This window comes from Electrona antarctica (genome assembly GCF_951216825.1).
Source record: "Electrona antarctica genome assembly, chromosome: 3".
Lineage (NCBI taxonomy): Eukaryota > Metazoa > Chordata > Actinopteri > Myctophiformes > Myctophidae > Electrona > Electrona antarctica.
Window position 1 is genome coordinate 1,004,531 of NC_136808.1, and position 25,145 is coordinate 1,029,675.

At 43.4% G+C, this 25,145-nt stretch overlaps 1 protein-coding gene across 1 annotated transcript in view; it reads right to left on the reverse strand.

Annotated features, from left to right (window-relative positions):
* The window catches only part of fhod1 (formin homology 2 domain containing 1), a gene marked incomplete at its 5' end in the record, with an annotated part of 77,256 nt that overhangs the window by 45,629 nt on the left and 6,482 nt on the right, over window positions 1–25,145 (reverse strand). The window contains 1 exon segment of the mRNA XM_079497418.1: window positions 910–977. Coding sequence (XP_079353544.1) covers window positions 910–977 — 68 coding nt within the window.

Below are 25,145 nucleotides of genomic sequence, written 5' to 3' on the forward strand. Positions count from 1 at the left end.
GAACGCGTGTGTCGAATGTGAAGTTCTCGAGTTACGTGCATTACACACACGCACACACACACAGAGACGTGGCACATTTATAGTAGGATTATTACTATTATTCTCTATTCTCATACTCTGTCTGGTCAATCTATTCTAGGGATAGAGGATAAGGACATTCTATCATTGGGAGCTAGGTGGAAACATTAAGTCTGACTACATACTGTAAACTTCAGATCCTGTCAAAAGATTCTCTCTCTCTCTGAGAACACAGGGATCAAAGGATGCAGTTATTTCCTGTGGCTACACTGGTGGCAGAGAGAGAGAGAGAGAGAGAGAGAGAGAGAGACACACACACACACACACACACACACACACACACACACACACACACACACACACACACACACACACACACACACACACACACACACACACACACACACACACACACACACACACACACACACACACACACACACACACACACACACACACACACACACACACACACACACACACACACACACACACACACACACACACACACACAGAGATCTAACAGAACTAGTAAGAGTACCGTGTGTTGACATAACGAATAAATAAATAATGTGTAGGCTATGGTTTTGTTTGGTTATTGTGAAAGAAGCGTAGATAATGTCACACAGACGGAGAGATGCTGAGACATATTAACCTTCATAAAAATCTTCTAAATCCTCCAGTTTTCTGAAATAAATATTTTCACGATTTTTCAAAAATAGCAGACCTACACGCTCGTAGCGCGCCACTTGGTGGCGCGCTATGAGCTTGTAGATCTGCTATTTTTCAATAGCTAAATTATAACATAATACTTAAAACACCAAAGGGGGTTCCCGCCCAAATGGGTTAAGAGATGGAGATGTGAGGAGAGACAGTAGAGATGCTGTGTACCTGAAACAGCTGTTTGAGGGAGAACAGAGATCGCCGTAGCTCTGGCCCGTGGCTGTTGTACAACTTCTCTGAGAAAACAACAGAAGGATCATATTTTCAATTACAGTTACATCTGTTCATTAGTCCAGGGGTTCTCAACCCGTGGGTCGCGACCCCTCGGGGGGTCGCCAAATTATTTTAGGGGGTCCCCAAATTATTTTCACGATTTAAAAAAAATAGCAGACCTACAAGCTCGTAGCGCGCCACTCGGTGGCGCGCTATGAGCTTGTAGATCTGCTATTTTTCAATAGCTAAATTATAACAATGCTTAAAACACCAAAAGGGGTTCCCGCCCAAAATGGTTTAAGGTTATTGTAGCAGTCAATTTATATTGGGGGTCGGGAGGGGGCGGGGCGGGGGTCCCGAGACGTTGCCAAAGCATTTCCGGGGGTCCCCGGCCAAAAACGTTGAGAACCCCTGCATTAGTCAATGAAAACACAGCTTTACAATGATAACGCCCTGCCAGCATGTTAGTGTACTGTACGGTGTTCTTTGCATGCGTGCTGCTGGTCTGTAAATATACAGTATAAATACCGCTATCATTTTCACCCAGTTTAGTCACTGGTAATTGTATTGCAGGCGGGTACTGCAGTCTCTGACACACACACACACACACCCACCCACATCCACACACACGCCTCTGTTGCCATGGACACCAGCAATGTCATAACATAACAGGAAGTAGTTGTTGAATGAAGCGAGTCATTTGGAGTGGTTATGTCAGATGTGCGTTATCAGAATCACTTAATCAGCAGAAATGACACACACACACACACACACACACACACACACACACACACACACACACACACACACACACACACACACACACACACACACACACACACACACACACACACACACACACACACACACACACACACACACACACACACACACACACACACACACACACACACACGTTGGTAAAATCCAGAAACGGCCCGGCCCGGCCCTATAAGCCCGTTGGTAAAGTCCAGAAACGACATATTTTTGTTTATTATTTCTAGCATGCGAGCCGCCGCCGCTTTATTGGTGCACGGGACGCAGGCAGCAGCAGCAGCAGCAGCCGCCACTCTTACAGCTGCACTATCTGGCGCTCTGATAAACCCACCCCATTTAGGCCTGACGTCGAAATAAAAAAATATATATATTTAAAGATTTGTGCCACATTTTCACGATTTTTCAAAAATAGCAGACCTACAAGCTCGTAGCGCGCCACTCGGTGGCGCGCTATGAGCTTGTAGATCTGCTATTTTTCAATAGCTAAAGTATAACATAATGCACCAAAAGGGGTTCCCGTCCAGAATGGGTTAAGAACATCACACATCACACTAAAAAGTGTAGCCTACTAAATTATAGTTTTATAACTGCTGCACGTGCACTGTCAATCAGCGCAACGCGTTGTGTGAGCTTGTAGATCGGCTATCGCAGACTCACGCTGCATTATAAAACCCAGACCCACAATAATAAGAACACTTACGTTATGTATCTTCAGTTTCTGCACTGTACAACAAATCCAACTTTGTTTAGTGTGGTAATAATGCTCCCGCAGTATTTAAATTGTTTTTATTTTAGATTTTCACCAGAGATATATATATATATATTTTTTAGCACAGGCAGACTCTTCACATACTAGAGCATGTCTGAAATAAGTGTCAGAGCTGAAATCGACATGTAAATATGAAATAAATGCTTTAACATGTAGCTAGGTGTAATGTTAGAGACCACAGAAGTGAACCTTTCAAGCCTGTTCACTCAACTCTCTGTTTTCTGCAAGTCATTACTCTATAAGCCATATCTCCAAAACTGGTGGGTCAAACTTAACAACAATTTGAAGCTATGATTCCCTGCTTTCATTCAAAATCCAATGGCTGTCCCTCAGTCAAATTTAGTCACATTATGGTCTGACATGGCCAGTGACCACTACATTATGACCCCTTTACACCTTTCTACTGGTCATTGTATTGATCCAGACCTGGTCAGACATTATTATTGTTGGACTTGGAAGTCTCTCTGGATAAGAGAGTCCACTCATAGATGCACATGTAACAGCCGAGTAAAGATAAACAGCCCTGAGTCTCAGAGGTCATGAGAATGAGCGTGATATCATTTTAAGTTCCATCAACATTCACATCATGTGATTGGCTGGCTGGTTGTGGACTGGGAGCAGCCGAACACGACAAGGAATTATAGTGTTTATAAGACAACTTGCGCACACGCGGCGCGTGCACACACACACACACACACACACGCGCATGCATGCACGCGCACACACAGGCTGCTGCCCACTGTTCCATTCATGTTATCGGGAGTCAAAATTGACCAGAGCACAGGAACGTGGCAGTGTATGCGTATGAGGACAGTGTGTGTGTGTGTGTGTGTACTGTATGTGCGTGCACGCCACGGCGTACGTACATACTACATACAGTACGAGCGTGCGTGCAGGTGCATGTGTGTCTGTGTGTGGGTGAATGAGTGAGTGAGAGAGAGAGGAAAGAGGAGAGAGAGAAATCTTGCAACAGCAACAAGCAACAGGAATGCTTGTATTGCTTACATAAGACTCACTGACTTTTGACTGACTTGTTGACCGACTGGTTTGTTGATGATAGGAAATATAAACCCTATTCCAATCCTGACCTGTGAACCTTAAAACATGAGATAAAACAACAGCGATACTTGGATGCTGTTCCAGCTGGATACAGACCGATACAGAACCACAGCAGCAGGAAGACCGGCATTCACTACATCTACACTGTAGATGAGTGCTTTTCAACCACTTATTGTCTCCACCAGACCACTTCCTTCCTTCACAAGCTAATCTCCGGCACCGTTGGACCAATCCATGCCAAACTTTGCACACACACTCCCTGGATGCCAACGACGAACATATGCCCCAAATATTCCTCAACGGCCTGTTATAGCGCCACCATGAGGCCGATTTAGGCAAAACACATTTCTGTAGATAACTCGTACACATTTTATCCATACATCACACAATTTGGTATACACTATCTCCATAGTCATGTGATCAACACGATTTCTGCAAAACACATTGTTTATGTTAGTCGCACAGATTTCATCCAAATCTCACGCAAATCCGTACACATGATCTCTGTAGTCATGTGATCAAGACGAGCCTGTTGGATTTCTCAGATTCTACACTGATTGGCTAAGATTGCCTTCCAAAGTTTTCAGGAGTAGCCCGTTTTGTACAAAATGCTGCACATGTCTTGCTCATCCAGAATTCTATCCTCAGAGATGCTATGAATGATTTGGCTCTGCATTTCCTCAACAAAATGAAGAACATTGTTGCAAAAAACAAAAAAAACATGTTTATATTACTCCTAAACATTTTGCCAAACATCACACACATCCTATCCTCCTTTATTCTGCATTTGAGCCACGGACCACCATTTGATGGGATTTAACCTTGCAGACCTAAAACTAAAGAATAATGTCCACATTTCCATGCTGTATTGATGTTGTCAATGTGTTGGTAACTTGGTACCATACAGGAGAGATAGCAGGCAAACGTTCAAAATAAAAAAACGTATACATGCTCTAATTGTGTAGACTTCTAAATATAAATTAAGTAATGCAGATGTTTAACAATAACTTAACTCTTGAGAGCGTCAAATTAAACGGGTCCCTTACGGGTCCATTTGGTTTCATTTCACACTCTCAAGAGTTAAAGATCTAATAAAGAGTCCATTTGGTTACCAACTCTCTATCATTTAGCATGGGGACCACCTGGAACCATCCCAAGGTCCACTGGTTGAGAACCACTGCTCTAGATGAGTCCTGACTTCTGAGAGTGTACAAAATGTACAGTACATTTTGTACACTCTGAAATGAAAAGTGCAACATAGGATCATAGTATGCTGTACAGTAGTTACAAAAGAAAGTACATACATATACATACATACATGCATACATACTGTATGCATACAGACAGTACATGGTGTACAAAACTACCTATGCAGTAGTTGCTGATAAAATATATAATGAGCGGTGATAACAGTCTGACCCATATGTTGCGTTCACACGAGCAGACGCAAAAGATTCAAAGATACACAGCATATTTGTAGCTTTGTATCTTTGTATCTGAAGTTGAAACTATAGCTCAACTTTGTTGTAGCTACAGACGCTGGATGTGCAGTATCTTTGTATCTTCATGTCGCTGGCTTACATTGGAAATGAATGGTAGACTATCTTGGTAGACTATATATCTTTGCATCTGCCCGTTTGAACCCAACGCAGCAATAAGACTATGGTGAGGCTGAAGGGACAGCACAGAAGAGACCTCATACTGTGCTCCATGAGCAGCTGAGAGGCTGCAACCTCATAAGACAGACACAGACAGACAGACAGACAGACAGACAGACAGACAGACAGACTCTATAGAGCAACGGAGATTGACCAAAGTGCTGACAGACAGACAGATAGAGGTGGGTGGGCGTAATAGAGGAAGGGGGAAAGAGGCAGAGAGAGAGAGAGATCAATTGAAAAAGAGATTGGTATGAAAGAAAGACAGCAAGAAAGGGATTGATTGATTGATTGATTGATTGAAAATTGACTGTATTAACAGTTTGCAGAATGGGTAGGCCTACAGTTCAAGGAAAGTACAGGTCAATACAAAATCTGTTAAGAGGATAAAACCAGAAAAAAGACTTGTTTACATAAGGGTCGTCCATTTTCAATTCATCAAAACATTAAGAACTAGAAAAAGTGCCCTTCTGGGCACAGGTCTCCACCAGGAGGATAGGAGTGTGTGTGATGTTTGGCAAAATGTTTAATGTAATGTAATATTTTTTTGTTTGTTTGTTTCTTGCAACAATTTTCTTCATTTTGTTGAGGAAATGCAGAGCCAGATCACTCATAGCATCTCTGAGGATAGAATTCTGGATGTGCAGCATTTTGTACAAAACGGGCTACTCCTGAAAACGTTGGAAGGCAATCTTAGCTAATCAGTGTAGAATCTGAGAAATCCAACAGGCTCGTCTTGATCACATGACTACAGAGATCATGTGTACCGATTTGCGTGAGATTTGGATGAAATCTGTGCGACTAACATAAACAATGCGTTTTGCAGAAATTGGCCTCATGGTGGCGCTATAACCGGCAGATGTGGAGGGATGCAGGGAGTGCACATACATAAGTTGTCGATGCAGTTATAGGTAAAAACAGGAATTGGCCTGTTATAGCGCCACCGTGAGGCTGATTTGGGGAAAAATAGTGGCATGTCGTCCTCGGCCTAGTGGAAATGTGCGTGTATAATTTCATGGAAATTGGACACTGTGTTTGTGATTTGTGGCACTTTGTTCGAAACGGACCAATCATGTGAGCTTTGGAAGCCAATCTTAGCCAATCAGGATGGAAGATGGGAAATTGTGCAGATCTGTGTTGATCACATGACTATGGAGATAGTGTATACCGAATTGTGTGATGTATGGATAAAATGTGTATCTACAGAAATGTGTTTTGCCTAAATCGGCCTCATGGTGGCGCTATAACAGGCCGCTGAGGAATATTTGGGGCAGAGGTTCGTCGTTGGCATCCAGGGAGTGTGTGTGCAAAGTTTGGCATGGATCGGGCCAACGGTGCCGGAGATTAGCTGATAACGGACGGACGGAAGGACGGACGGACGGACGGACGGAAGGACACACACACACACGGACGGAGTGCAAAACATACTGAAGGACACACACACACACGGACGGAGTGCAAAACATACTCTCTCCCCATGCCTTCGGCCTGGTGGAGACAATAAAGGCTGGGGTGGAATTTGTACTCTTTTACAGGGGTCAGTTTCAAATTAAGTGCTCTTTGAGAGCGGTTTTGAAGGAGTCTAGGGATTCACATTTCTTAACGGTTGTTTGTAGGGCATTCCACATTTTAGTGGCATAGGAGTGAAATTAATTTAACCCCTTGTTCGAGCCGAATCTGGGTTGAACGTGGTTTGTGGAACTCCCTCTCGTGTTGCGATTGTGGACTTCGTTGACATTAAGGAAGTATTTTGACAGGTACATGGATATCTTAGTGGTGTAGCGAATCTTAGACCAGGCCCATTGCAAGATGCTGTCGTGAACCCTAAGCCATTCCAGCCTATCAAAATGGGCAGGGGTGAGGTGGGTTCTGGGAGTAAGGCCAAGTAGTAGTAGCCTGACCAGTTTGTTTTAGGATGTCTGGAGCCTTGTTTTAAAGCCCATTGAGGTGCTGTGGTACCATGAGGTGCATGCATAGTCGAAGAAACCCTGTACGAGGGGGAGGGATATTTCTTCTGTGTAAAGGTTATCAGCACATTCCTGAGTCAGACAAGATGAGCTTAGTAAAGTCTGATTCATATGGCAACTACTTAGTTTTGCGCCAAAAAAAACAGCCAATCTACAAGCTCACACAGTGTCGCATCCCGATGCGTTGTGAGCTTGTAGATCGTCTGTTTCCGTCTCGACATGCACGGTGTGCAACTACGCATCGATCAAGCCTCAGAATGACGTGAAACTGCTGAGCGCGACGGAACAGAGGAGCAGGGAATGAGACAGAGCATTTGTACAGCCTCAGAATCCGGGAGTTTGAGGTCACACAGTCTCCCTGGCTATTGGCCCGCCCAAAATGTTTCCCTGACCATAACCACAACAAACACCATGACTATACTTAGACTGGCTCTATTGGTCAGTCGGGTCGGTTTCACCCATTTTGGTCCAAAACCAACATAATGGTACAGATACACGTTACACGCACGAGCGAGGAGACTTCATTGGAACCGGATGCAGGGGAGGGCAATCTTTGTCGCTGTGTTAAGTGATTCCAACGGGGTGGGGTGACGGCCGTCAGCAGCGGGTTTACCGATACTTCCTCCCGGTGGGGTCTCCTCACTGGCAGGTGAGCCAGTAGAATTATGTGGGCAAGATTAATAGGCGTAATAATGACTTAGTATTGGGAGGGAAGACGGGGGGAAAAAACCCAGTAGTAGACTGTGGTTGTACTAGGCAGCTCCCTGAAGACTGTACGTGTGTGTGTGAGGTTGAAGTAGGTCTGACTCCTAGTTGTACTAGGCAGCTCCCTGAAGACTGTACGTGTGTGTGTGAGGTTGAAGTAGGTCCGACTCCTAGTTGTACTAGGCAGCTCCCTGAAGACTGTACGTGTGTGTGTGTGAGGTTGAAGTAGGTCCGACTCCTAGTTGTACTAGGCAGCTCCCTGAAGACTGTACGTGTGTGTGTGAGGTTGAAGTAGGTCCGACTCCTAGTTGTACTAGGCAGCTCCCTGAAGACTGTACGTGTGTGTGTGAGGTTGAAGTAGGTCTGACTCCTAGTTGTACTAGGCAGCTCCCTGAAGACTGTACGTGTGTGTGTGAGGTTGAAGTAGGTCCGACTCCTAGTTGTACTAGGCAGCTCCCTGAAGACTGTACGTGTGTGTGTGTGAGGTTGAAGTAGGTCCGACTCCAGTTGTACTAGGCAGCTCCCTGAAGACTGTACGTGTGTGTGTGAGGTTGAAGTAGGTCTGACTCCTAGTTGTACTAGGCAGCTCCCTGAAGACTGTACGTGTGTGTGTGAGGTTGAAGTAGGTCTGACTCCTAGTTGTACTAGGCAGCTCTCTGAAGACTGTACGTGTGTGTGTGAGGTTGAAGTAGGTCCGACTCCTAGTTGTACTAGGCAGTTCCCTGAAGACTGTACGTGTGTGTGTGAGGTTGAAGTAGGTCCGACTCCTAGTTGTACTAGGCAGTTCCCTGAAGACTGTACGTGTGTGTGTGAGGTTGAAGTAGGTCCGACTCCTAGTTGTACTAGGCAGTTCCCTGAAGACTGTACGTGTGTGTGTGAGGTTGAAGTAGGTCCGACTCCTAGTTGTACTAGGCAGTTCCCTGAAGACTGTACGTGTGTGTGTGAGGTTGAAGTAGGTCCGACTCCTAGTTGTACTAGGCAGTTCCCTGAAGACTGTACGTGTGTGTGTGAGGTTGAAGTAGGTCCGACTCCTAGCGTTGGAGGATATGCAGTTCTGTTGTTTCCTGACAGGATGTTGGAGCTGTCAAAACACAGATGCCTCACTGCGAACACAAGCCAACAGCTCAGAGGAACGTGAGTGCCTGTGTGTGTGTGTGTGTGTGTGTGTCTCTGTGTGTGTGTGCGTGTGCGTGTAAGGGAGAGAGAGAGAGAACCATAAACCTAGCACTGTAAAAATGAAAAACACGTTTACAACAACTCCTGCCACACACAAAAGAACGAGCAAGCACGCACGCACGCACACAGTAAATTTAACAGTGACATTCCAGGCAGCAGCCAAAGAGACCTGCTGTCCCTCCGTTTACTATATCTCAACACACACACACACACACACACACACACACACACACACACACACACACACACACACACACACACACACACACACACACACACACACACACACACACACACACACACACACACACACACACACACACACACACACACACACACACACACACACACACACACGTTACCCTCAAGTCCTAACTATTACTAGAAGCATCATTTTAACACCATAGATTTCACTGTGTAGTTTATGAATTGAACACACTGATAAAGTTCTCTGCTGCGTATCCAATTGCTGCGGATGTGAAGGCATCCTACTTTCCATTGGTTCAATATTTTCGAAACACACAGACATAAAGGCTGTTCAATAACACCGATTTATGCAAAAACATTCTTCCTCCCGACAGCACAGATATGGAACGTCATCTAATAATAACCGTTGTGTATGTATGTTAACATGAACATTTGGGAAAAGTAATTAACGGTCTGCTATTTCAAAGCGTTAATAAAAACTCGTAATGCCCGTAGAAGGACAGAAAAACAAACACAAGCGTTGCAACATTATTAAAGAAAAGGGAGCAACATTCTCAGGGCGAGCTGCCAAACCGTGGCACAATCTATTCTCAAGTCATTCCCAGATCACAGTCATTTGTATTCATAGGTCTACTCTAGGGCTCTGTTTGATGATCTTTAGACATACATGGTGGAGAGAGAGAGAGAGAGACTTTTTATTTTTTTACTTTTAACAACTTATTTATTCTTGAAATTGTTTACATTCTTTAAAAAACAGTTACAAACTACAAGAGGACCTTACCCCATTTTATTTTTAGAGCAATTCATTTTCAAAAGTGACCCCCTCATCATTTACAGAAAAAAGCACACCTTCATAGTCCCAAACACCCTTAAAAACCTCCAATTCATCCATCCACACCAAGGGGGTGCGGTCAAGGTTAGGGATGTTGGGACATTTGGCAACACTTTCCTTAGCTTATGGGCAATTAACTGTGATAGCTATCAACACCAGAGCAGTGTGGTCAGCACACACACACACACACACACACACACACACACACACACACACACACACACACACACACACACACACACACACACACACACACACACACACACACACACACACACACACACACACACACACACACACACACACACACACACACACACACACACACACACACACACACACACACACACACACACACACACACACACACACACACACACACACACACACAATATAATCCATGTAGCTATATACCACTGGCCAACAAATCAAGTGAATGCTCACAGAACAACATATATGATTGGCCTTCTTAAGTTCTTATCACTAGTACTATTACCACACATACTGCTGCTTGTGTTTTCGCTCACCATAACAACAAAACATATTATAGGCAGTGGTGGAAAAAGTACTAGTAAAATACTAATACTGCAATGTAGAACTACTCTGTGAAAAAGTGTAATTCTAAATGTACTACAGGCCATACCATAGTTGGGCCAGGCCAGGCAGGATGGGGGTTTTGTATGAGTTGATGAGTTGTGTGTGTCATATACAGTACTTTGTCTGAAAGCCCTTCCTGTTGCAGCCGTTTTATGAGATTGCTGTTGCCAAAGTAGCGTGGTATTTGGCGATTGGTTCATAGTCATACTGGTTCATCCTAAACACATTAGTAAGTCGTGTAACATCGTTGTCAGGCTAACTACCTGTGCAACTACTAATAGTAAATGGTGCATTTAATAATATAGCGCTTTCGTCCAGATCGCTTTACATAGATTGTGCATTACATTCACCCATTCACACACACACTTTCATACACCGATGGCGGAGGAAACCATGCAAGGCACATCGGGAGCAATTAGGGGTTCAGACAGAGTCTTGCTCAAGGACACTTTGACACCAACTCTGGGGGAGCCCGGGATCGAACTGGCAACCTCACGGTTCCCACCCGGCTGTTCTATCGGCCAGCCGGTCTACCCCTGGCAGTAGGGCATAGTAATACTACTAGTATTATTATTATTACTGATATAGTATCTACTAATACCAGTAATTTTAACCCATTTTGACCTGAGATCAGATTCTAAAAATGTCTTTGTCGATTTTTCAAAAATAGCAGACCTACAAGCTCATATGAGCTTGTAGATCTGCTATTTTTCAATAGCTAAAGCATAGGTTAATGTTATTATACTGTAACTATGATCACAATTACCAGAGCCAACACGGTTATATATGTAATGTGGGAGTGAGTAGAAACCGTCTGTGAATAACAATCTATTGTAATCAAAACATTCCATACATGCCTTGACATCGACAGACAGGTCCTAAACACAACACACACAAACCTTGGAAGACTCGGCTGTCTTGCATTATTTCATTAGCAGCATATACATTTTATTCAACATGACAACATGTGTTTCCTGCAGGTCGAGAGTATAGAGAGTATGCGCATGCTTAAAGTGAATGGCACATCAAGTGGCAAATCGAGTAGCAAAGCAACAGGCAAAGTGAGTTTAACATTGTTTAATGTTGTTAATGCAATCAGATAGGACTTTTCTGTGTGGATGTATGGGCTGTCAAGGCCAGAAAGTATTGTTTTGCCACTCAGTAGGCGTTCCTGCATAACTTCCTGGTTTGATGATGATGACACGCGCATACCCTCTATTGGCAAGTACGGTGTCACTGCTTTGAGGACACTCAAGAAGACAGGCTGTGGGTGGGGGATGTTCAAACATCATGCCTCCATAATAGAGCGTCGCAGTCACGCCCCCTACCAGGGCCCGGGAAATGATTCCCCGTTCATTTTCCTCAGACTTTTCAAAAAGTATTTATTTAAAGACGTTTACGCCGCGGACAAAGCCAACTCTTGTCGTGACAAATCATGACAATAAACACAATGTTTTGGGCCGAACAAATAATTAGAAAGAAGAAAAAAACGACACTTTTTTGTAATTATTTGTTTGGTCCAAAATATTGTGTTTGTTGTCATGATTTGTCACGACTCGAGTTGGCTTCGTACGACGCTTAAAATGTCTTTAAATAAATACATTTTGAAATTATTTCCTGGGCCTGGCGTCGTCATGAAAGGGGGCGGGACTTCGACGCTCTATACAGTATGGTCTCTCCAAACACCACAGATTCACTCTACAGAATTACTCTTGGGGGGAAAAGACAAATCGTACTGCAGCAATTCATTCGTCGGTCATACTGAGAGCATGCGAGAACAATGTGACTGTAGTCAACGTCCCGACTCCCAGGCAGACAGCAGTCAGTTCAACAACGTACAATAGACACCAGTGTCACCCATGGCATGCACACACCTCCTATAGACATTAGACACCACACACACACACACACACACACACACACACACCAGTGTCACCCACATACAGCCTATAGACACCATAGCGTCATCCTTACACACAGCTCATCACGAGAACTGACTGGTAGTCTATTTAAATCCGGGGGATATACCCAGAAGTGTAGTGGGTGCCACATGTAAACCCTTTGTGATCTCTGGCATCAAATCTTGCCTGCAGGGCATTCTCTCCTAACTAACTCTACAACTTACATGTCTGTCTCCCTCTCAGATTGTCACTGTCTCCATAAAGATACAGCTGGCTGGCTGGCTGTATCCGACTACAGCTGACTATAGATTCTCTCTTTTAAAAAAAAAAGGGGAAAAAAAGATAATCTGCAGTAATACCGTTAGTGATTAGAAAGGATAAAAGGGAGAAAACAAGCCAGTCATGACTTAGTTGGACATCTATGTGGTCAAAGTCTGGCTGTCAGAAACTACGTCAGATGAGTCTCTGACGTAATAAGAGCACACTTTACACACACACACATTTCGGCAATTCTATTCGGTATTGTATGATGAAAAATAAGACAAAAGTGCAATTGTGGTTTTACACTACCAGCAAAAACCCTGCATTCATTAACCCATTCTGGGCGGGAACCCCTTTTGGTGTTTTAAAGCATTACGTTATACTTTAGCTATTGAAAAATATAGCAGACCTACAAGTTCATAGCGCGGCACTCGGTGCCGCGCTATGAACTTGTAGGTCTGCTATTTTTTGAAAAATCGTGAAAATGTGCCTCAAATCTTTGAATATATATATTATTTCAGAGTGAACATTTTAACTCAAATCTTTGCTTCTGGAGGGTCCCTGGAACAACATATTTTCAGATGGGGGTCGGCGGCATATTACATGTAATTTTTGGGGTCCTTGACATGAAATATTGAGAACCACTGACATAGAAACATGAGGTTTTTAAGAAAGAAATACATTTTTTAAAATTTCGACGTCAGACCTAAATGGGTCAAGGAGTATGATATTGTGTATAGGAGCATTTATCCTTCTGTCCAGTCACCAAACAAGTGGAGGGGTCCCAGACCAGACACTGGGACTTCCCGAGCACTCTGAATAGAGCTTGTGTTTCCAAGACACTTGGGGCCTCTAGTTTGAGGAGTGGTAAAACTGGCACACTCAACCTAGAACTATCCAACGCATTGTTTCCTCCAAGTTCCATGGAGGGAAGCGCTAATGAAATCCGCCATGGACACAGAGATTCCCAGGTATTATGAGCCGAGACCGATGCAATGGATGTGGGGTTCCTGGTGGTGTAGCAATATTCCACTGACATGGGCACCAGAAGGGAAAGGAAGACCAAAGAGGCGTATACCGAAGGCCCCCCACAGCGGCTGGCCAAAGCTGGAACTGCAGACGGGGTGGGCAAAAAAAACCATACGTAGTTACCCAAAAGGGGTCTCCCAACGCGAGCCAAACCAATTATACCGAGCCAACTTCCGGGCGGTCTTCCGGGTGCTTCGTTCGAACCAGAGTAATCTAATAAGAGAGTAATGACACTCCCGTTGACTCTCATTGTAACAATGGAATGCGGAAGTGCTCATTCTATCTCAATGGAATAGTTCCAGCCATAGGAGCAATGTTTGGAACTATCGCCCATAGGCACCCGCTTTGCGGCGAGATCAAAGCGTGTCACCACTCTCTTACTAGATTACTCTGGTTCGAACGCCACTGAGAAACTTACATTGAAAACGAATAGCTGGGGGGCGGGGCTGTCCGGTCCTCTAGTTTATATAAATATATAACTATGGGAGTACACCTTGAGAAAGAAAGAAAAGAAGCCGGGATGGAAATCATGCGTCTGAAAGTGACTGCACCAGCTGACCGTGAAAAGTGTTAGCGCTCTGTGAATTAAGGTATTATCTGCCACGAGGTGCGAAGTGGATAGGGGAACAGGTCTGTCACTCACGTCATAAATACATACACGCACAGTACAATCCTCAGTGCTCTGTAATTCTGAGGGCTAGGTTCACTTCACACGACTACGGTCCCTCGGCGACAACTTGGCAGAAGTTGTGGTATAGTATAGTGTGAATGTTCCCCCCGGAGAGCAGATCACCTCAACCGTTCCCCGGGATCGCATGGAGGTATAGTCTCGGGACGCGATTGAAGTGTGTACTCGGATACGGATCGCTTGTAATGTGAAAGCATTGAATTACATACAGGTGAATGAAGTGTATACTCGGGCACGGAAGAATCAAGGTTGAATCATGGCCAGCGGGGACGACCCAGGCAATCGTATCCGGGGAACAGTTAGAAATGAAACGGACTCGGTGTGAACTAGGGAATTCACTTCTAGTCATTTTTACTGGTTGACTATTTTACTAGTCGACTAGTTGTTTAACTACCTATTAATATGTTTTGGAAATAAATGTTTTGGAAATAAATATTAAATATTTAAAAAATGTGTACATTGGTGACTATAACTATAATCTACCTGATCTTGAGGCCTACAAAATCAAACTAGTCGACTAGTACCAACAAGGTTGACTAGTGGATTTACTAGTCGACTAGTAAACTAGTCGACTAGTTGTTCCCCTTTTGGTGTTGTAAACATTGTTGTAATTTAGCTATTGAAAAATAGCAGATCTACAAGCTCATAGCACGCCACCGAGTGGCGCGCTACGAGCTTGTAGGTCTGCTATTTTTGAAAAATATTTATTTCAGAAAACTGGAGGATTTAGAATATTTTTTTTAATTTTTGAGGTCAGGCCTAAATGGGTTAATGCCCTAGTGTGAACCTGCCCTGAGAAGAGTGTACACTACAGTCTCAGCCCCCCACCCAGTGGTGTGCACAGATAGACACTAGGGGGTGCTAGAGCACCCCCTGCCCTTTTGGCAATGTGCCCTTTTGAAAAAAAAAGAAAAAAAAACTTTTTTTTTTCTTCTTTTTTTTTTATTTTTCAAAAATAGCAGACCTACAAGTTCATAGCGCGCCACTCGGTGGCGCGCTATGAGCTTGTAGATCTGCTATTTTTCAATATCTAAAGCATAACATAATGCTAACACCAAAAGGGGTTCCCGCCCAAAATGGATTAAGGCAACCGGCCGGTTCCACGCGCTGCACAAGGTGCCCTTTTTTAACTTGAGCACCTGCCCCTCTAAATGTCTGTGCACGCCACTGCCCCCACCACCCATCTGGCACCTATGAAGAAACAATTTGCTATCCCATCACAGGCTAGCATGGTCACGGGCTCCGTCCTCAACCCCCACAACCACTAAACAGCACTAATAATGACTTCCTGTGTTTTAAAAAGGTCACAGTTCATGACACTTACATCCCATAAAAGCTAGTGGAAAACAGTACAGTATACACTCCAAGTCAGCTTCTCTACAAAGACCAGTTGTCTCTGTATAGGACAGACCAGTGGTTTTCAACCAGTGGTCCAGGGACCACCAGCGGTCCTTGAGGGGGTTCTAGGTGGTCCCCAGCTATAAATGATGGAGTTGGTAACCAAATGCACCCTTATTGCGAACGCAGTGAGCATTTACTATGAGACCCAGCAGATCATGTCTGTGTGTCTGTGTGTGTGTGTGTGTGTGTGTCACGCTGTAACACCACCCGCCCACCACCAGAGGGCGCAGCTGTATCACACACAAAAACACACACACACACACATGCACGCACACACACACACGCACGCACGCACGCACACACAAAACTTAAAAAAAACTTACCTTAAAAAAAAACTTAACTTAAAAAAAAAAAAACTTTAAAAGGAAAAACGCACACACACACAAAACTTAACTTAAAAAAACTTAACTTAAAAAAAAACTTAACTTAAAAAAAAGACTTAAAAAAGGAAAAACTTTAAAAGGAAAAACTTTAAAAAAAAACTTAACTAAAAAAAAAACTTAACTAAAAAAAATCTTAAAAAACACAAAAAAAAGAGAACTTAAAAAAAAACTTAAAAAAATTACGTAATTTATTCTAATTGTTGTTTTTGCAATTTACGAGCTGCGTTCGCTTCCCGCGTTCGCGCTCTTACTTGTAGTATAACTCATGAGTGGACCTAATCTGGGCGGGAACCCCTTTTGGTGTTTTAACTAAGCATCATGTTATACTTTAGCTATTGAAAAATAGCAGATCTAACAAGCTCGTAGCACGCCACTCGCATAGGTCTGCTATTTTTGAAAAATCGTGAAAATGCAGCATAAAAACTTTGAATATAAATTCTTTCAGAAGACTTTATTTATTTCAACGTCAGGCCTAATGGCCCTTGATATGAAAAGGGCTGAAAACCCAAGGGACAGACGGTTAGTGCCGTGGGTTTGTCCCTTTAGTTCCTGCTGTATTTCTTTGTACGACAGAGTTATGTAATAATGTTGGGTCTGTGTGGGACAGACGGTTGTTGATGGTCTCTGTGGGATAGTAGAAGTTGTATTTAGTTAGTAGCAGAGCGGTCCTCTGGATCTCTGCAGGGCTACATACGTGCATTAGCCAATTCTGGACGGGAACCCCTTTTGGTGTTTTAACTAAGCTTTAGCTATTGAAAAATAGCAGATCTACAAGCTCATAGCGCGCCACCGAGTGGCGCGCTATGAGCTTGTAGGTCTGCTATTTTTGAAATATCATAAAAATGCGGCACAAACCTTTGAATATATATTCTTTCAGAGCGAACGTTTTTCTTATTTCGACGCCAGGCCAAAATGCATTAGTAGTAGCAGAGCGGCAGTATAATGTCCTCCAGGGAATCCAGAGTTAAAACTTCCCAGAGAGGCAAGGCCGGAGAAGGAGGGTAGAGGTCACATGGAGGAGGAGGAACGCAGAGATCAAATAAAAACTGGTTGGCATATCAGTGAGAGAGAGAGGTTGGCATATCAGTGAGAGAGAGAGAGAGAGAGAGAGAGAGAGAGAGAGAGAGAGAGAGAGAGAGAGAGAGAGAGAGAGAGAGAGAGACAGACAAGCCTATAACTCCAGCAGTCAGTAGGAGCCTAGGAGGTTGGCATATAATATTGTACTTATGGTGTTCTTCATACACTTTGTTATAGTTACTAGCACTAGTTATAATACTTCATAAACCTTGTTATAAGTTGTTATGCATAATTATGAACAAGTACAAGTAGTGTTAATGCCTTATAAGTGCATTATAAATCAGATACTTGCATGAGTCATCATATTATCACTACTTTACCCGAATACAGCTCAAGTGGAGTTAGGTGGTTTAACTCAGCCGATCCCCACCTTATCAATCCATTGAATTGTCAAGTTGTCACCCATTCGTCTGGGCCCAGTAGGTCCCTACTGGCCTACCAGGAGATTCTGGTAGACGCTGTCAGCCAGTTCTATCGTTGACACCATGTTAATGCCTGTGCTGTCACGTGAGGGTTAGGGTTAACCCTAACCCTAACCCCCTAACCCTAACCCTCACATGACAGCACAGGCATTAACATGGTGTCAACGATAGAACTGGCTGACAGCGTCTACCAGAATCTCCTGGTAGGCCAGTAGGGACCTACTGGGCCCAGACGAATGGGTGACAATTCATGACAACTTGACAATTCAATGGATTGATAAGGTGGGGATCGGGTGCAGCACTCCACTTGAGCTCCTAACTCCACTGACAATGGATCTCCAAGCTTGACACACACACACACACACACACACACACACACACACACACACACACACACACACACACACACACACACACACACACACACACACACACACACACACACACACACACACACACACACACACACACACACACACACACACACACACACACACACACACACACACACACACACACACACACACACACACACACACACACACACACCAGGGAGTCCCCCTCCCTCCCTCTGGTTTGTGGAGATTGGCAGGGTTGCTGCATACAGTATGAAGAGTGCCGCGCTACGAGCTTGTAGATCTGCTAATTTTCAATAGATAATGTTTAAAATAATGGTAAAAACACCAAAAGGGGTTCCCGCCCAGGATGGGCTATAAAACCAATAATTTGATACGTACGTCTAAGGCCTGCCACGGTTTGGCTGTGCCGAGCGTGGTTAATATTCACCCATGCCGACTGGGCATGATTTATCCAATTTTGGGCGGGAACCCCTTTTGGTGTTTTAAGCATTATGTTATACTTTTAGCTATTGCAAAATAGCAGATATACAAGCTCATAGTGCGCCACCGAGTGACGCTTCTACGAGCTTGTAGGTCTGCTATTTTTGAAAAATGGTGAAAATATTTATTTCAGAAAACTGGAGGATTTAGAAGATTTGTTTTAAATTTCGAGGTCAGGCCTAAATGGGTTATACTAGCGTTCTGTGGCAGACAGCGGCCAAATGTGCACAAGCGGAAATGCAACTGGAACCTTTTTAAACTGCTTTTCGTTTTTTGTTTTTTTACCCATTCTATAGTACAGTGGAAAAGAGGCTTCACGATGACGCCGTACTGTAATTAAGAAAATATGCGGTCAGAACTATGACATATAGCATGGACATGAGAAATATGTGCCATGGCTGTATGAGGCAGTTGCACATAACTGCTCTGTAAAATGTCATAGAAGTGAGAAAGTAAATGAGGCCATATAAACCGAAGTGTGTGACTTCATTATACAGGAGGGCTTAAGCCATTTTGGGGGGGAACCCATTTTGGTGTTAGCATTATGTTATGCTTTAGCTATTGAAAAATAGCAGATCTACAAGCTCATAGCGCGCCACCGAGTGGCGCGCTACGAGCTTGTAGGTCTGCTATTTTTGGAAAATCGAAGAACCACTGACATAGAAACATAGCTTTTTCAGAAAACTGTCATGATGTAGAAGACATTTTTTAGAATCGTTCCCAGGTCAAAATGGGTTAAGCCCCGATTCATACTTCATCGCACGATGGTGTCGTGTAGCCAAAAATATATAGACCTGGCTACAAGTTCACGAGGAGTCGTGGGTGCGATGCGTTCTTGTGAACTTGCAGGTCGGCTATTTTCAGAGAGCAACGATATTGTAAAAACGGGCTTAAAAAAAAGGGATCAGACTGACTGAAGAATCCACAGTCTGCTCAGTTCAGACAGAGAAGAACCAGATTGTCAGTGTTCCTCCAGAACCACAGAATCCAGATTAACCCATTTTGGGCGGGAACCCCCTTTTGGTGTTTTAAACATCGTTATAATTTAGCTATTGAAAAATAGCAGATCTACAAGCTCATAGCGCGCCACCGAGTGGCGCGCTACGAGCTTGTAGGTCTGCTATTTTTGAAAAATTGTGAAAATTTGGAATATTTTTTTTTTCCAGTTTTTAACTCAAATCTTTGCTTCTGGGGAGGTCCCTGGAACTACATATTTTCAGATGGGGGTCGGCGGCCAAATACATATAGTTTCTGGGGTCCTTGACATAAAATATTGAGAACCACTGATATAGAAACATGAGGTTTAAAAAATATATATATATTTTTATTTTTAATTTCGACGTCAGGCCTAAATGGGTTAACCTACAGTAAGTCCTTGTTAATGTCCAGCACTGTATAAAGACAACAAGGGAGCATATTCAGTTAGACAGCCACCATTACTTCAAAATGTCATCTATATAAACATTGGCTTGTGAAACATCATCCGGGTTGGTGTGTAGTGTGAATTAGACCGGCAACAATAACAACTTAACAAGCACATTCAGTGACATTACTAGCAAGTCTTTGATCAATTCTGTACCGAAGATATGACACCAAATCTTTACAATACACAGTGGTCAGACATATATACCCATTCAATGTCCATGAACGTTTCCATCAGTGCAGTCAGTCAGTTTCCGTTTTTTCCATTCTGCAAACCAGAGTTAAGATGAACAACATGGTCTCACATCTCTTCCATTCACTAACCCTTTGAAGTGACCTGCTTGGTGTAATGTCACTCTACTGATGCTGCCTGGGCTCCTATACTCCTATACTATTTAATTAAATGAAATATGCCTCTTTATCGATAAGTTGATGTACTGTATACATCTACTTACTGACATTATTTCATAATTCTTTAAGTTTTGATGTGTGGGGTAATGTCTGTGCTGCGCTTGGCTGTGGTCGTGTGGTTGGAAGTGATTCAGTTTCCACTGGGTTCTCCTTCAGTCATTTTTGGCACACACAACTCTGTCATGTGACCCGTGGTCACTTTCACACGTACAGAAGGATTGCAGCCTAAAAGGACGGACAGTTTGTGTGCCTGTGTGTGTGTCAGTCTGTCGTTTTCTGTTGCATATTTATGTACGTATCTCTACAGTAAGTGTGAGTACACTACAGTGTATGTGTAGTGCATTTATGTCCATTGATTTTGCGCGTGCACTCTCTCACACACACACAGTCACAGTCACAGTCACAGTCACAGTCACAGTCACACACACACACACACACACACACACACACACACACACACACACACACACACACACACACACACACACACACACACACACACACACACACACACACACACACACACACACACACACACACACACACACACACACACGTCAATCAGTGCATGATCGACAACTGCGCGCATGCAAATGAAAATGGAGCATTTTCTGTAAACAAAAGTTAAGAAATGACAGAAAAATAAGGAAGGAAAAAGCAGATATTTTTCATCAATAGCTGTGGCCGTCTCTGACTCTGCCCCATCAGGGAGTGGTCATTCTCTTACTGTCCAGGATTAAAATTGAGGAATTGAGAAAACTGAGGACTATGTAGACTCAAAATCATATCAAGGCATGCAGTCGCTGAAATGATAAACTATTGAAAGAGTAATTAAAACCGTAAGACAACAAGACAACGTCATTTCACATTATTTCCCATGAATGATGCTGCCATTCTGTCAATGTTTTGAGTGAAATCATCTCATTTCTTACTACTATTACGTCAATGTTTCTTAAGCCGAATGTGTCATCATTGATAGCGAGTACGTAGCCTTGGTAAAAAAAGAAAAACAAAATGACTACCGGTTCCCAGCCAAACACGGGAGGCCAAAATTCCAGGTTTTAACCCATTTTGACCTGAGATCAGATTCTAAAAATGTCTTCTACATCCTGACAGTTTTCTGAAAAAGCTATGTTTCTATGTCAGTCGTTCTTCGATTTTTCAAAAATAGCAGACCTGCAAGCTCATAGCGCGCCACTCGGTGGCGCGCTATGAGCTTGTAGATCGGCTATTTTTCAATAGCTAAAGCATAACATAATGCTAACACCAAAAGGGGTTCCCGTTAAGTCACCGAAAGATTTGAGGGAGAGTGACAGACAGGAAAAAAACGAGAGAAAGTTGGAGTTGGCTCAAATATAATAACTTTGTCTTTTGACAGATCTGCAGACATATGCAGTAAACAGTAAAGTAAGTGAAGTGTAATAGCAGTCTTGCTAGGCCCTTTCTGAAACCAGTCCCTTGACTTGAAGTGCTCTCGGGAGGTTCCCTCGTCAGGAAGTGCCCCTCCAGCTGAATCAAGTTCCCTTGATTAGGGTGCATGGGTATAAAAAACTGTTTGGAAATACACTCGCCCTCCTTGTGCAGAAACAGGAAACAGACACCATTCGTTGCCATGGTTACCATCATGCAATTGTGTTACCTGTTATTTTGTTTGTACAGTTATATTGCATTGCATCGTGTATGTTTGTGTGACATGTGGATTTCATTAATATGGAAAAAGGAAATACAGCGTGACTGTCAAAAATGACATGTCATATACATCCATGGTGTTTATAAATCATTGTGTTAAAAGTTGTTTTGTTTGTGTGGTTTCATTTATAGTTTTTTCACGGTGGGGTAAATAAAGAGCCCTTGTGAACATCAGTTGGAGCATTGTCTATTCTGCATCAGATGAAGATTGTTTAGGAGGAGTTTATTTATCATTTATTTGTGGTGGTTCTTACATTTGTAGGTCGCGGTTTCCATGCGGACAGAGAGCAGGGCTGCACAAGGCAATCGAGACTAGATCGGCATAGACTCGCTCTTGAGGGCTTTATAAGCCACTTCCACTCAAGGCTGCTTGGTTTCGGACGACACTTAATATGGCGCAGCCTCGCGTGAACGCACATATCGAGGGCAAGTGTGTAGAGCGAGTGGCGAGGAGCTGGTTTCAGAAAGGGGGCTAGGGTATAGTGTTGCTTCGAGTGTCCTTTCCTGTGTTTCTGTGCCGTTAACCCATTCTGGGCGGGAACCCCTCTTAGTGTTTCAAGCATTCTGTTCTGCTTTAGCTATTGAAAAATAGCAGATCTACAAGCTTAGGATACTGCTTACTTAGGATAGTAGTGGCATTGCATCCTATATTATTTTATTCTGACTATGTTATTTCTCGTCTTGCACAGAGGAGAGGGTCAGATGCCAAGGAGCAGGACACGAGTGACAAACCTCGACGCAACGTCAGCTGGCAGGATAAAGGTATAACGTCACGTTTGTTTCTTCTGTAATGATCTTAAAACCCATTTTGGGGCGGAAACCCATTTTGGTGTTTTAAGCATTCTGTTCTGCTTTAGCTATTGAAAAATAGCAGATCTACAAGCTCATAGCGCGCCACCGAGTGGCGCGCTACGAGCTTGTAGGTCTGCTATTTTTGAAAAGTCGTGAAAATGTGGCGCAAATCTTTGAATATATATTTCAGAGCGAACATTTTTAACTAAAATATTGGCTTCTGGGGGGGTCCCTGGAACTACATATTTTGAGATGGGGGTCCGTGGCCCAATAGAGATAATTCTGGGGGTCCTTGACATGAAAAAGGTTGAGGACCACGGACATAGAAACATGGGGTTTTCAGAAAAATGTTAGGATTTAGAAGCCTTTTTTTTTTTAATCGACCTCAGTCCAGAATGGGTTAATCCTGTTGAGAAGCAAGTGTATGTAGCACAGTATGCATGCTGCATTCACACTGGCTAGCTACAAATCTACAATTCACCGTTCATTTTCAATGGAAGGCAACAGGCAACCGCCACTGGGCCACGATACGCACTGCGCGTAGGGCAACACGCCGAGGGACGCAACAAAATGCGTAGGGTAGCCTCGATACCCAGGCTTTAATTTCGTCTGCACGAAATGCGTAGGGCCAACCAAATGGTCAAGCTGCGTCCCTGGAAGCCAATAACATGAAGATACAAAGCAACACAATAATGCATGCGTCGCTCTGTAGCTTTGCATCTTTTGTACTTTTGCCAGCAGTGTAAATGCAGCATGAGTATGCTGTTGGCATTAATTGTGTGTATGTAACGTAACGTGTGCTGAAAATCCTGTCGAGTTTGCAGGTGAATGTATGTCTTTAGTATGCTGTTGGCATTAATTGTGTGTACTGTATGTGCACTGTGTAAATCCTGTCGAGATGCAAGTGAATGGACGTCTTAGTATGCTGGTGCCATTAATTGTGTGTATGGGTGCGGTAAACCCTGTTGAAATGCAGCTGAATGTATGTCTCACATTGTAATATTTTAGGTGTCCGTGCCCAGGGAGCCCACTGTTCATAATCCGATGAAGAGGCCTAATATTTGTTTGCTGGTTAGATATGGCTGTCATTAGTCGAACTTTGTCAGCAGAGTATTGCTGACCCACCACACCCATGGCAATATATATTATTTTCTCCTCAGTGGGTTGACCAATCAATTGACCATTGGCATAATGCAGGGAATTAATGAGATTCTTCACTTTTCCCAAATTAACAGGGTTTTTGGAATGCCTCAAATCATCCAATTGCCATCGAATGTTTTCAACTCAAATCTTCTGAGTTCCTGTAACAACCCCCACATTTTCAGATGGGGGTCGGCGGCCAATTACATATAATCTTTGGGGTCCTTGACATGAAATATTGAGCACCACTCATACAGAAACATGAGGTATTTCAGAAAACTGTCAGAATTTAGAAGACTTTTTTTGAAATGTCGACGTCAGGCCTAAATGGGTTAAAGGGGTGGCATTAATAATAACAGGCGAGGAATAACAGGCAAAAATAGCAGATTTAAGATCACATTATGTCGCAATATTAAAAGAAAACAGGAGGGGACCAATTACAGACCCCTGGGCAATGATAAATATACTGTAAAGTACGGTAGGTTTAGTTAACTGGGATACAGAGTCCTTCCAAACATCACATTTCTGCAGAAACACAATTGAAACATTTCCGCGTGTATACCTGATAGAATTCCCCCAAAACAATTCCCAGTTAACAGCCGAATATGTTCATGTTCATATTGACTCACATCCTCTGACAACACCTGGGAATAACGCATAATAGGCCCGGACGGTTAGCTCAAAGCGTCTCTGAGCACCTCCTAGGCTGCTGAGCCAGCCTGACGTGACGGCGTGCCGCAGGTTCGACTCCCAATGGCATTTACCACGCGTCTTGTTCCCCCTCCATCTCTCTCCCCATTTCCTGTCAGATTACTTTCAACCTATCAATAAAAGGCGGAAAAAGCCCCAAAAATATCTTTTAAAAAAAGGGAATAATGCTGTCAAATTGTCCCAGTATGATTGATATACTTTTTCAACAGCATATAGAGGAGAAAAACACTGCGTTCGGTGCTACTAACTAATGTCTAATACAACTGATGTTCTAAATC